Source organism: Castor canadensis, chromosome 3, assembly GCF_047511655.1.
Source record: "Castor canadensis chromosome 3, mCasCan1.hap1v2, whole genome shotgun sequence".
NCBI lineage: Eukaryota > Metazoa > Chordata > Mammalia > Rodentia > Castoridae > Castor > Castor canadensis.
Window position 1 is genome coordinate 159,139,954 of NC_133388.1, and position 14,895 is coordinate 159,154,848.

The window sequence follows — 14,895 nt, forward strand, 5'->3', positions numbered from 1 at the left end:
GTAACATTGCCATTTTACATTTCTGCTCACCCATTCAGTGCAAAATCTATTTTAGGCTATCAGTCAGTTCCGTTGTCCTTTGGTCTCCTTCTTACTCCTAGACTCTTCATTTCAGTCAGTCATCTAAGCCAGATAGGTAGGTATCAAGAAGAATTCTAGTGTAAAACAGAAAGTTCTAATGTTTACAAGGGACAAATAAATGCTTATATCAAAAGTCTAGCATAGAAATATTTCTACATAATGTAGAAATTAATAATGGTAGTATTAATGTATGCTAACTCAAAAATAAAAAATTTAAAGTCCACATCTGAGACTCTTCATGAATGTGAGGCCTGGGTCAAATGACCCTTGCTCCCAAATCCGTAGTCTACAATAAACCCTAAGTTGAGGCAGGGAACTGAGAGTTGATCTGCAGCCTCACAACTAAGGTGGGATTATTTAAACAGTTGTCAGTTCTAAGTAACCAATGAGTTACTACGCACCTTCATTTTTGTTTACTTGCATAAGTGTCTACCTGAGAACTGAAGCTCTTACCCCAACCCTTCCCCCAACCCTTTGGAATAAGATTCTCTGTCTGTCCACCACTTAGCAGGGCCTCTGACAGAAAAGGCAAACTTGACCTCTTCTCAATAGCCCTTATTATCAATCAATTCACCCCACACACATGCAAGTTAACCCAGAAGTTAAATAATTGTTCTGACTTCATTTTTCAGGACATTGAAATTGCTTTAGCTTCACTGGGGTGTTTTTTGGCAGACCTACCCACAAGGTAGAACAACTCTTTTGACCTATTTGACTTGGCCCCAGGCTTGCTCCTTACAGAGATTTCTTATTCTGAAGAATTCTAATAGAACTCCCTGGGGAAAACCACCCATTTTAGTTGGCATACACCAGAATCACTGGAATCAGTTATTAAATCACAGTTTCCTTCAAAACTGGAAGGATTTCCAGATTGCTATTGTTTTCCTGGTAAATTACTGGAGCCTACTGGTGTCTTGGAATGGAGCTACATGCTTTAAATATAAGTTTCCATAAACTGTAACTCAACTTCCCTGGCTCCTCAGGGATTTTCACTGGCCCAGACTCACAAAGAATTTTCTTCTATGGGATCCAAGACTGCAGAGACCAAACATTTCCTGAAGACTTTCCTCTGCTTTCTGACCTCCACCTTTCTTCTCCCAAAGACATACAAAGAAGTAATTTCTGATCAGTACAGGCAGCCAATGGTGCCCTGTGGGCCTAAGGAGCAGGGTAAAGGACCAGGGACCCTCAAGTACCAGATTCTTTCGGCATTATGGGGCTACTGATGGCCATGATGTGTTAACTCCTTGCTTTAGGGCTGGGATTTTAATTAGTCATTCCTGGAGCTTTTCTGAAGAACTGATTTTGTATATGGCATTTATTCATGCGCCAGAAGCCAAGTCTATCGTCAAGTAGGAGTGGTGACTAGTTACAAAACACAGGCAGCCAAAAGCACTTAAATTATCAGACTCTGGCACGTCCGGAGGATTTGAAAGTACTTGGTTTTGCCTCTTCCCATGGCTTGTTAAAACCTGAACTGGATGTGCAGGGTTAGTGGTTTGGAGTTAGAATTTTGGAGTTTTATTGGGAGATGTCCTGGCCTGTTGTACGGCCCAATCACTCCAGCTAAGCTAGAGTGGGGAAGTAAGACCCTTTCCCTGCCACTTATCAGTCCTGCCTTGTACGTCCCTCCAAGGCTGTAGGGACCCCTAAGGTAAGGTTTCCCCACTGGACAAAGTAGCAAATATCTTACCCACAATTTCCCAAGTCTTGTAGGAGCTAGACTTTCATTACTCCTTCAGGGTAGGAACCTTGTCTCCTCTCCATTCTGGCAACCCAATCCCTCTTCTTACCCCAGGACCTGGTAACCCGCCAGTGGCTATGAATTGGCGCTAGTGGAGCAACCTGGGGGGCACTATCAAGATAGCTCTTGGCACTTGTCACCAAGTATCCCAATTCCCACCACTTTTTTCTTATTATCGTCGATGGGTGCCTTCTGCAGAAAATGATCCCCAAGTTCAGGTTACAGGACGAGTCTCCCCCCTGTCCTCCCGCCCCTAAGCTCTGGGTTCTGAGCCCTGGAGTGCGACCTTCGCCCGGGCTGGGGACCGACAGAGCGGCGGGGGGTGGCAGCAGGCGGGGTGGCCAAGGGGCCCCGCTTCGGGGGCTGCCTGCAGGGTGGGGCCGCGCTCGCCGCCGCGGCCTCTCCGCACCTCCCCATCCTCAAAGAGGACACCCCTCCTTCCGCCCGGCCCGCTCCCCACCCTCGCGCGGCGCCGCCTCCCGCGCCCGCCCTGCCCCGAGCCTCGCGGCCGCCAGCGAGCAGGGGAGCGCTCTGGGATGGGACTCGGAGACGGCGGCAACGGCGCAGGCGACGAAGGCAGCGGCTCTGGCTCTCTAGAACCTCGCTTCCCACGAGCGGTCCCCAAGGACAGCGGCGGCCCGCGGCCCGGCGAGGCGGTCACTGAGGGACACCCGCTTCCCGGGCGCCAGCGCCGGTGGCTGCAGGTGAGCGCGGCGCGCTTTCCGCGGGGCTCCGCACAGCCAGGGTGCCAGGCGCAGACCGACCGACCCACTGACCGACAGACAGCCCGAGCCTGGGCGCACCCACGCACGCGGGCGCTGTCCCCAGGCCGGCGCCGGAAGCCCGCGGCTCCTCCTCCCACCCCGAGCGCCCTGGGGGGGCCTCCGCTGCCGACCCCTCTGGGGACCCGAGAGAGGGAGGTGGCGCCCACTCGGCACCGCGGCCGGGAGCAGTCCGGCCACACCGGGCCGGGCGGGCTGGGCGCGCTGCCTGCGCGGGACGCACGGCGCGGCGGCGGCCCCCGAGTGCCGGGTGGGGGCGCTGTGCCCCGCAGCGGGGACCCGAGACCAGGTCTACACCGACCTGGGGAGTGGGGGACTTGTTGCGCGGGTATCCAGTGAGATTCCTATCCAACTGGCAGAAAATGATTTTGTGCCCCCCGCCCCCACCTCCCTGTAGGCTGGTATTTCGATCCCCGTGTTACCTGGATTTTCTTCTCGTTTTCTGTGGCAGCTAGCGTCCTGTATTGTGGCAGAGGGAGAGAATGCAGGTATTTTGTGGTGGTTGCTAGAAACCTGGAGAGCAGTCTGGGGAGAGGACAGAAAAATGAGGACTGTCCCCGGCAGGATCTCCAGAACTGGGTGCACAGGGAGGTGTTCTCCTTAGGGACACACTCCCACCATCCTGAACAAACCCGATTCTAAGTTCCATATTGTCATAAATCACAATGACAATTGTGGCCATGCCACAGAGAGTCTGCACCAAGTGCGTCTCCCATCACCTTTAAGGAATGGGCCAGGCAAGGGCCGTGGTTAAGAACAGAGACCCCCTGCCTGGCACACACGCCAGCTGCCAAGGTGACAGGAATCCCTGGAGCACTCAGCTACTCCGGGTCTCAGTTTCCTCATCAAACAGGGACAATAATTCACACAGGGCTGTGAAGATTAAATGAGATGGGACAGGTAAAGTCCTGAGAGCTGTTCCAGAGTGTCCTAAGGTTAGATAGTGAGCTCCACCATCTGTCCTTCCAGAAAAAGCAAAGAGTCAGTATGCACAGTGAATTCACTCCCTCCCTAATTAAGGAAGAAAACTCCTCAGTGGCTACAAGGGAGGCAGACAGAGTTCACAGGTAAAAACTGGAGTTTTCCAGTGGAAGTCACTTGCCCCACACAGTTCTCCCTGCTGGCTTTCAAACCAACAGCTTCACAAAGCCCTGGCAAGATTCCAAGTGGGTTTGTGCCCCATCTCCCCCAAAGCTTGGTCCTTTTGAAACTTCTGTGGAGAAGTAGCTGCTGCTGCCTCTTCACCTTCCACATTTCCCTGTCTGTCCACACTTTTATTCCAGCTGATAGAATTCAGTATCAGACCCCAGATTGCCAGACCAGACCCAGGCAAAGCGGAGCCACCCAGGCCTGATCTCATCGCTGGAGATGTCATAGCAGAGTGCAAATCTGAAACAGCCTTGAACAGTTGTCCGGCCCTAGGCTCCTATCAGCGGACACCATAGGTCTTTGTTAGCAAAAGACAGCTAAAATGAGGCCCGAGATTTAAAGAAAAGGAGAGATGTTGCTCCTTAAAGATAGGAAAAGAATAAGAGAGCCATTGGAGGGTCTGGGAAACATTCCAGTTTGCCTAGAAGCAGTTCTTGCTAGTACCTAAGAGAAGGCACGGGGTGGGGAAGGAGAAAGGGAGAAATAGCTTATGTAAAAGGAAAAGCAGACTGGGTGGGCAGTGTCAAGGGAGATGCTAAAATCAGTGGGGAGCCAGTGGGGCGGGAGAGCAGCCAAGTTGTCTTTGGGGCTTCCTTGGGACTCAGGGCTCTTCTGATCTGTAGCACACAGTCCTTTCTTGGGATTCCCTGCCCTCCAGGGAAGCTAAGGAGGACTCCTCTGTTTGATATGCACGGTAGTGGTGACTCAGGAGGATCAGAGAAGAAGGAGGCTGATGTCCAAGGAAAGAATGGAGCATGGTTGTTACTGTTGCCTAGGAAACAGTGCCAGGGAGGCCCTTCCAAAGGACCAGTGGCTACTTGGAGCCATAGCTCATGAGGTCATCCTTGAACTCTGCCATGTGGCTCAGCAGACAGACAACCTCCACTGCTTGAAGGAGGCTCAGAGGCAGGGCCAGGCTGAATTCCAGAAGCTTTGGCTGTTGGTGGTAATGACTATGACAGTGACTTTGACAGTGATGAGAGAAAGTGGGAGTATAGCCCAAAGTGCACTGCTCTTGACACCTGAAGAATCTGGGTTCCAGTCCCAGCTCTCATACCCATAAGGATTTTGAAAAGTGACAGACTCTGTGCTTCAGTTTCCTCATCTGTAAATAAGGAATAGGGTTGTTGGGAAAACTCAACTAATTAGAACACATGAAGTGCTTACTACAGTGCCTGTCTTGGAATAAATGCTCAATATTTATTAGCTATACTTATTATTACCCTGGCCTCAGTTATATCATCCATCAAATGGGTATGAAATTGTCAAATGTTTTAAGGGTCAAATGAAGTAATTAGTGTGAATTTAACCAACACACTATATGGAGTGCCCTAAGTATTCAGAGTGAGTGGATTGAAGCTGAAACTTTCACAAAATACTTGTGTGTAAAAATTAGTGGTTGAGCAGGTAGACCACCCACCCATTTTTTTTGAGAGTTATTCTAAGAGTATTGTCAGTTTAGTCACAGATACAATATTTAAAGCATTTAAAATTGTAAAAAATACACTAATTTAGAAATAATTTTTTTATTAAAAATATTTTATAAATCAAAGTTTTCTCTTTGTTTCATAGAACAATGTTTTCAAATGCCTTACTCTCCTCTCTAACAGTGATGTCTTCTCAACAGAAAAGATGGTTTTTGAGTCTCTCAGCATCTTCATCCTGTCCAAGTTGTTTAGGACACAGCACTTTTTGAGTCCATATATGATGCTGCCATTAAAAATTTTATCCCAGGCCACCATAATGTAAGGATAGTTAGTTTTAATATATCCTAAAGTGTAAGTTCATAATCTCTACAACTTAACCCCTTCTTATTTTACTCTTTTAAATGATATTTAAAAGGAGATACACAGTGTTACCCAACTCTTACAATCATGAAGTCTCACTAATTACAGTTTGAATTGAAACCTGCACTTTGGTCAGTTAATTTCTATAAGTGTCCAAAATTACCACGATTGAGGTCTCATTTTTCCATTTTCATACATGAACACATAATATTTCTACCATATTCACCCTCCTATACCCTTTCCTTATATCCTCCCCACTCCCACTGGTGCCAACTCCCAGACAGGACCTATTTTACCTTCTTGTTCTCCCTTTTTGAAAAAACACACTTTTGTTTGTTTAAGATAGCTATACAGGGAGTTTCATTGTGACATTTCCATGTGTATATGTATTATAACCCAAATTGGTTCATCCCCTCCATTTTCTCCTTTCCACCTTAGTCCTTTTCTTACGGTGATTTCAACAGGTTTTAAAATTCTGTATTCATTCTTGTATAGAAAGAGTACATCATCCATATTCATCTTCTTCCCAAAGTAGTTTTCCTAGGGAGAGAGGAAATTACATGGAGCTCTGTCAACTATTTTGAACAAGGTACCATTTGGGGAAGATATGTTAGCCAGAAATGACCTCAATCATGGTAGTTTTGGACACTTATAAAAATTAACTGACCAAAGTGCAGGTTTCAATTCAGATTGTAATTAGTGAGACTTCATGATTATAAGAGTTGGGTAACACTATGTATCTCCTTTTATTTCTTTTTTCTTTTTCTATTCTTTGGGTTTGAATTCAGGGTCTCACACTTGCTAGGCAGGTGTTCTACTGCTTGAGCCACTCCTGTAGCCCTTGTATCTCCTTTTAAAGATCACTTAAAAGAGTAAAATAAGAAGGGGTTAAGTTGTAGAGATTATGAACTTACGCTTTAGGATATATTAAAACTAACTATCCTTACATTATGGTGGCCTGGGATAAAATTTTTAATGGCAGCATCATATATGGACTCAAAAAGTGCTGTGTCCCAAACAACTTGGACAGGATGAAGATGCTGAGAGACTCAAAAACCATCTTTTCTGTTGAGAAGACATCAGTGTTAGAGAGGAGAGTAAGGCATTTGAAAACATTCACATTTCTCTGTGAAACAGAGAAAACTTTGATTTATAAAATATTTTTAATAAAAAAATTATTTCTAAATTAGTGTATTGTTTTACAATTTTAAATATTTTAAATATTGTATCTGTAACTAAACTGATACATTGTTTTAAATAGATATTTGATATCTATATTATTTAAAAATTATATATTCAAGTTGATAAAGGACTAATACGTGGGGGTTCTTCTGTTACTGGAGTGGATCACCAGGTCCAGGGATCAGAAAAGTTCCTGGTCTTGTTGGGGAAAGAATTCAAGGATGGACACAAAGGAGACTTAAGCAGGAGCAAGTTTATTAATATAAAGTAAAGCAAAGCTAAACAAAAGTGCACCCTCCAGACAGGAGAGTGGGAGGGCTAGAAAAGTAGCGCTGCACTGGAGGTCCCAAGAGCTCAAGATTTTATTGGGGTCTGCAGATACAGGGCTGGTTAGTCCTAGAAAACTGGGTTATATGTCATCTACTCCTCCCACATGTCTGGTGGGGGAGTTCTTGGTTTTGGATGATCAACTGGGTAGGTCATTTTCTATGGGCTGTGGGTCAGCAAGACCCTGCTGAATTTCACAAGTCATCCTTGACATCAGCAGTCCAGAATGTAATTCCTTATCAACACGCAAACCATTGTTCTCAGCTGTCCGTTCCCTAACTCCCTGCCTAATTCCTATATCACCCCATCAGGAAACTAGAACCCTTCTCTTAGAGTCATTTACACTTAGGCAAATGCAGTGTGTGTAGAGGAAGACATGGACTTGAGCTTTGTGAAAGAGTGGGAACAGTTTGCTTTCACATTTAATCATTTTTAAAATTAGGATATATTCTTTGTACAGAGGGGATTCATTGTGACAATTCCAACTGGACTTGTGTTGTACATTGGTTAGCTTACCCCCTTACATTTATTAATCTTTTATTAACTACGTATTTATCTGACATTCCTTGATTTTAAAAAATTTATTACTAAATTTGGTACCCAGCGCATGAGGGACACCAAGGTGACAGGGTGTAGTCCCCAAGGAGAAGCTCACAGTCTTAACAGTAGCCAGAAAAATAAAGGAAGTGCTAGAGCAGTCAACAAACCCATTTTTGTATTATGTGGAAAAGTCAATCCTTGGGAAAACTCAAGAAGATTTTGCCAACTAAGTGACATATGAGCAAATCACTGAGGGGTAAATCCCATCTTGATTAATACAGAACATAGACATTGCTGGCCAAGCGAGCAGCAGGAACAAATGCACCAGTATAAAGAACCTGAGCGACTCAGGCTCTGATGGGGAGCCTCAAGTGGATGTGGTGACCGTCATGTTGGAGAGGTGTTCAGAGGCTGGTCAGGGAGGGGCCATAGACAGATTCCTCACAGGGGAGGGGCAGGGCTAGTAGATGAATGCCTGTGCAGGGAGGGTAGTTTCAGGGCTCCTGGAAGAGTCTAGGTAAAAAAAGCAGGAGTGGACAGCAGTGGCTGCAGTAGTGGGAACTGTCCTGAGGCCTGCATGGAGGAGGTGGAAGTGGCTGGAAAGCAGAGTTTGTGCCCTGTATGTGCTAGGGATGCAGGGAACATGTGGAGGCCAGCTCTGAGCTCCTGGTTTGGATGTGGATGGTTGAGCAATGGAGTTACCTTGACCATAGAAGGACTGGAGTGGGAGAGAGTTCATGTCAAGACAGTCTGAGTTACAAGCAGGCCTTTACCTCTGGGTGGAAGTCACAGGTAGCCATGTCAGGGCAACATCAAGTAGAACTGAGGTCTGACATTTAGAGCTTCCTGAACACCATGAGTGGCTTTGAGTCCTAGCAGAGGTCAGCTTCCCATTTGCCAGCCAAGCAGAAGATGGGGATTCTGGCCGTAGGTAGAAGACAAAAAAGACAGCCTCAGACACTCATGCTGTCAGCATCACGTGAGTCTCTGTGAAGAGGTAGGGCTGCACATTTGGTATGTGACAGAGGGGTCAGAGAGGGACAAAACTGTTGAACCTGTGATTCTCTCTCTCTCTCCCCCTCTCTCTCCTTGTCTTTCTCTCATACACACACACACACACACACACACACACACACACACACACACACACACAGAGAGAGAGAGACTGAATTTCTGTTTTTTGTTTTGTTTGTAGTGTTTTTTGAGTGGTTCTGGGGTTTGAACTTGGGGCTTTGCACTTCCTAGGTAGGTGCTCTACCACTTGAGGCACATCCCAGCCCTTTTTGCTCTAGTTATTTTTTCAGATAGGGTCTCACATTTTTGTCTGCATAGCTGGGATCACAGGTGTGCACACTACAGCCAGCTTATTGGCTATATGAGGTCTCCCTATTTTCATTGGGGTGGCCTTGAACCACAGTCCTCCTGATCTCAGCCTTCCGAGTAGCTGGGATTACAGGCATACACCAATGCAACAAGCCCTTAGGATCTTGGTTTTGTCAGTTCATTATCCCTGAGGTCTTGGGACAGCCTTTCCATCTGTGAATCTAATTGTTCCATCCATAAAGTTAGTATCTCATAAGCCTTGCAGAATGATTGTGGGGGTTAAATGAGATGATAACTTGTAAAATGTCAAGTTCACTACATGATCCATCATGTCACTTAACAAATAATAGTACGTGCCTCCCTTTCCCTTATGTGAGCAGGGCTCACCACCTAGGAGGGTGTACCACTGCCTGACAACCCGTAGCTGAGATGTCAGAACAATCTTCTCTCTCTCTTCCCCAGCCTCTTGGTAAAGCTAAATGAAAAGCCTCATTGTCCTATGGAGAGAAGAAAGTCTGCTAAAACAAACGTGAAAGCCTTTTCTGTTATAAAATATTCATTCTATGTTCCCAAGTACTTCATGGAATCTGTTCAGATTGAATGAAGTTCTATTTCTCAGCAGTTATTCTCACATGCTCATATATGAAAGGAACTGTTCTCAAATGTCATTCCATTTTCCACTTAGAGATGGTTCCTGTTCTTCAAATGCTGAAAGCTATAAATGCCAAACTGAGAAACAACCATTGACCCTGACTTATTTTTCTCTGGCTCCCTAACCATTGTATTTTGTTTGATATTAAATATTACCATACAGATTTTATGTTGGTATCTCTGTTGTACTTTTTCTCCATTCCTTTATTTTTAACAGCTTTTTTAAAGTTTAACTTACATGCAATAAAATCAATTTTAAGTGCACAATTTAGTGTTTGGACAAGTGGTAGCTCTACCATAATCATAATGTAGACATTTTCATCACTTCCTGAATGTCTCTCTTGCTTCTTCATAGCTGGTCTTTTTGCACCTTTAGGTCTTAGAACCCTGGCCTGTTTTCTGACAGCTAGTTTTGTTCTTTATTAACTGTTAGGGAAATAGAACTGTTCAATATATAATGCTTTTATGTCTGGTGGCTTTTACTCAGCACAGTAATTTTAAGATTCATCCAGGAGCTGAACTGTGGGTAGAACAAGGGCCATTGGTTACTCTGTGCTGTGTCATTAGGAAGAACTTGTTCAACTTTGTGACAAACTGCTGGATTCTTTTCCCAAGTGACTGTACTATGTTGATTTTTACAAATGTAGCAGGGTATGAGAGTTCCAGTTTCTTTACATTCTTGCCAACACTTGATTATATCAGTCTTTTTAATTGTTACTATTCTAGTAGCTTTGTTGTGGTACCTCATTGCGGATTTATTTTCATTCATTTACTTATTAAAAAATTTTTTTTTTACTAAAGATTGAATCCAGGGCCTCTCTCATACTAGGTAAGCACTCTACCACTTTGAGCCATGCCTAGAGTCCTTTTTTTTGTGTATTTTTTGTTTGTTTGTTTGGCTTTTGAGACAGGGTCTCACTAACTTTCCCTAGACTGACCTTGAATTTGCAATCCTCCTACCTTAGCCTCCGGAGTAGCTGGAATTATAGATGTTGTGAATTTAATTTGTACTTTTGTAATGACTAAAGTGCTAAACATCCTTTCATATGTTTGTCCTCCATGTATTTTCTTTGGCAATAGGTCTCTTCAAATCTTTTGTGCATTTTTAAGTGGGTCATCTTTTTTTTTCTTATTGAATTTTTAGAGTTTACCTACTCTTGATATAGATAATTCATCATATAAATATTTCTTGCAATTATTTTCTGCCAGTTTGTAGCTTGACATGCCATTACATTTTGAAAACAGAAAAAATTAAATGCTCTCAGAAACTAACATATAGTTTAAAATTATGAATTTGTATATCTTTATCTTATCATAACAATATTTAGAAGTAAGCATAAAAGTTAATTTAAAGTCAGGAACCAGTGACCCATGCTTGTAATTGTAGCTACTTGAGAGGCAAAGAGCAGAAAGATCAAGGTTCAAGGCCAGCCCGGGCAAAAAAGTTTGCAAGACCCCCATCTCAACAGAAAAGTCTGGACAAGGTGGCACACACCTGTCATTCTAGCTATAGTGGGGAAGCACAATTAGGAGGATTGTGATCCAGGCCAGTTCAGGCAAAAAGGAAGACCCTATCTCAAAAATAACAAGAGCAAAAAGGGCTGGGGGTGTGGCTCAAGTGGTAGCATACCTGCCTAACAAGTGCAAGGCCCTGCAGTCAAACCCCAGTACTATCAAAAAAAGTTTATTTAATGTATGAGACAACTTGATATGACAAAATTAATAATGTGTGCTTTCTATTATTTCCCTTGAGTGCAGAGTAATAAGAAAAACAATGACAAACAGCTAACATTTCTTCAGTACTATGTGTCAGGCACTCGTTTAAGTACTTTATATGTACGCACACACACACACTGATTTAATCCATATAACAAGGTCATTGTTATCACCAATTTAAAAACAAGGAAGTGAAGGGATAGAGAAACAAGTAACCTGCCAAGTATCAGACAGCTAGAATTATTTGGTTTAATTTATTTTTAAATAAAAAATGTCTCATGTCCAGTACCTTTTGGTTAGCAATGGTGGCTTAAAAATACAAACATTTCTTGAAATCCACAGTAGACACAGCCATGTGCAATGGTGTTTGTCTTCTGGGAATGATAATTACCCACCACCTCATATTCTAAATGTTTAATTCAAAGAGTGAGAGTGTCAGGAAGGAAGTGGACTCGAAAACACGATGGATGCATTTGGTAATAGTAATCATGGAGTTCCATGTGTTCATTTTGGAGGAAGAGGAATTGCATTACAATAATAAATTTTAATTTATGTGATGGTGTCACACATTTTCAGTGTCATATCAAATCAGGTGATAAATATCAAGACAGCTTGAAAGGAAGTAATAGATCTTAGAGAAAGAGGCAAGATATTCTAAATTTTCTTCCTTTTCTCGTAGGAATGTCAGCTATGAAAAGAGGCCAGTCCAATTATAAGACTGTAAATTTTTAAAAAGGGGCACGAGTTGTCTGTAATGAGTGCAGGTGAGCCCCTTGCAAGCCCATGACCGTAGCAAATTACTTCTCTGAGTTACTGTAAGAATGAAATCTTTAGCATTCCTGGAGCACTTGGCCCAGGAGTGACACACGGTGAGCACTGAATAAACAGTTACTACTTTTAATATAATTTTAATCCATAGTAAAAAGTGAGCTGGCTCCACATAACAAGTGTGAAAAACTGTGGACTTTTAGAGTCATCAGGCCTAGGTTCATCACCAGGTCAGTTTCTGAAAGTGATTTGCTGAAAGGTTTTCTGAATCTTTTTTTTTAATCTTCTCCCTCCACTTTATCAGTTTTGAATTTTCATTTATTTATTTGGCAGTACTGGGGTTTGAACTCAGGACCTCCTGCTTGCTAGGCAGATGCTCTACAACTTGAGCCACATTCCCAGCCCTTAAAATTTTAAATTCTTTTTTTAGTTTCAGGAACTGATCTTTGCCCTGTCTCTGCTTCTGGCAGTGAAACAGCACTGACCTTTCATGAATTGACCCATGGGGGTTTGACTTCCAGCTAACGAGTTTTCTGCTCATCAATGCATTGGCAAACTGGCCTGCTCACCCTAGGTTTGAATCTTGCTGTGACTTACCAATTGTGTGTGACCTTGGGAAAGCTCCTGAACCTCCCTGAGCCTACAGGCACATGGAAAGAATAGTAGTTAACTAAGTCAAAATACGTAAAGCATTCAGAAGAGTGCTTGGCATGTGGTCTCAGTCTAGTACAGAGTCCAGGCTCTTCATCACTGCGTCATGCTCCCTCTCAATGAATGTATGTGGGAGGCAGGGAGGCGGGGGCTTTGAGGCTGGGTATATAACACTACCTATGTCAGCTACACATGGATTTCTTGGGAAATTTATGTATATTAATTCATACCATCTGCTATTAATAGACTGAAGAAGTATTATTAGTTGGAATTCTGAGATATCATTTTTTTTCTCTTTCAAACCCAAGATATCAAATGTGACTATGACTAACTTAATTAATAAAAAGTTCAAGATAGATTTTCTTTCTCTCCTGTTTTCCATTCAGTCTTTTTTTTGAGGTGCTAAAGATCCAACTCAGGGCCTTGCACATGCTAGGCAAGTGAGCTCCATCCTCAGCCCTCCTTTCAGTCTCCTGGTGACAAGTGATGGGAAATTCCCACTGTGCATGGACTGCCTGGAGTACTCAGGAACCTACCAATGGGGGTGACTGAAGTTATAAAGGGCCAAACACAGAAATGGGATTTGAGTACAAGTGGCATGTTTGGGACCTTAAAAGGTGAGGTGGTGGGTCTGTAGCACCCCGCTGTCAGGGAGAGCTGGAAATCTCACTTGCCCCTGTCTCATGTTGTATGTTACAGCCTTGCTCCTCTTCCTCCTTTTGAAGATGGAGAAGATGCTCGTGGGCTGTTTGCTGCTGCTCCTAGGAGAGGTCTTCCTTCTCTTCCCTGTTGCAGCCAGAGAGCGGCCCCACGCCAGGTCCCTGTCCAGAGGCAGACACGCTCGGACCCACCCCCAGACTGCACTCCTGGGTGAGTGATCAGCAGCCTGCAGCAACAGGGGTTGGGGTAGGGAAGGTGGTTAGGGAATGGGACCAACCAGGGAGCTCTCCTGTGCCTGGGTCCTCACTGGCTGGTGAGGGATCTCATTGATGACAAGTGCATCTGGAATTGAGGATGTCACATATGCAGGTTTTCAAATTAAAATGAAACTCTCTATTTTAAAGCCTTTGATTTAATCTGATGCTCACAGCTCTTCTCCAGTACACAGGTTACGATTTTTCATTTGAAAAGGTCCTCGCTGTACTTATCTGGACAAGGGTGTTATGAGAAATTTTTTATTAGATTTGTCCAGATAAATCTATTAATAATACTCTCAGACATGGCAGGAGAAGAAAAAGCAGGCACAGAGAGAGGTGGGGACCTTACAGCTGAATCCATACATCAGGAATGATTATTTCCACCCAGCAAAAATGTTTTCTACAGAGAGAGGAAATGTCACGAAACACACAGATTAACTGACCAATCTGAACATGGGTGCTGCCATGCCAAGAAGGTTAGCCAGTGGAAACAAAATCTATTTTGACATAGACCTGGGTCTAAGTCTTGCCTCTTACTTACCAGTCATGTGCACATAGGCCAGGTAACCTCTCTGAGGCTCAGTTTTGTCCTCTATAAAATGGGAACTTGAATGCCAACCCTGGAACATTTTTGTGAGGAATAAATGAAAATTTTAAGAATGCTGTAAGTAATGTCTTTAGCTCAACTCTCCATCCATGAAGATCTGTACTGTAATGTACAGCGTGTTGCCGAGCTGTTAGAACCTGCCTTCCTGGGAAGGATAGTTAGGGAACTGTATCTGGAATTCAGTCAGGGACCAAAGGAATCAAAGAGCCTCGTTGGGAGAGGTCATAGTCTTTGCTGATGTTGACTAAACAGTGACCCCAATGATACATGACTTCAGTCTCCTGAGAGTCCCTATTCCATAGTAATATAACCATAAGACTTCTGCCTAGGAGGGGAAGGTGGTACAATGTATAAAATTTAAAAAAAAAAAAAGCAAAGACTTCTGCCTATGTTGAAAAAGACTAAGAAATGTCTAGTGCATTGATTAAAGGGTTTTTAAAGAAACCAATTTAAAGATATAAACACTATAATGTAGGTACCCACGTACATATATGCACACTGGAACACCAGCAGTGATTGCACAGCAGTGATTAAGTTTATTTTTGTTGTGCTGAGACTCAAACCCAGGGCCTTGTGTATGCTAGACAAGTGCTCCACCACTCAGCCATTCCTCCAGCCCCACAGCTGGGTTTCTGATGAGGCTAGTCTCAGAATGAGCCACCCCACACTT

The 14,895-nt window shown here is 43.8% G+C and overlaps 1 protein-coding gene across 12 annotated transcripts in view; it reads left to right on the top strand.

Annotated features, from left to right (window-relative positions):
- Positions 1-2,289: 2,289 nt before the first annotated feature.
- Matn2 (matrilin 2) overlaps positions 2,290-14,895 on the top strand; it is a 132,616-nt gene continuing 120,010 nt past the window's right edge. For 6 of the 12 annotated variants that reach the window (XM_074068882.1, XM_074068887.1, XM_074068890.1 and 3 more), the window contains exons 1-2: positions 2,292-2,529; positions 13,427-13,571. In XM_074068882.1, coding sequence (XP_073924983.1) covers positions 2,362-2,529; positions 13,427-13,571 — 313 coding nt within the window. In that variant the 5' untranslated portion in view covers positions 2,292-2,361. Of the gene's footprint in view, positions 2,530-13,400; positions 13,572-14,895 lie in introns of all 12 variants that reach the window. The other 6 variants (XM_074068883.1, XM_074068885.1, XM_074068886.1 and 3 more) reach the window with 4 other exon arrangements.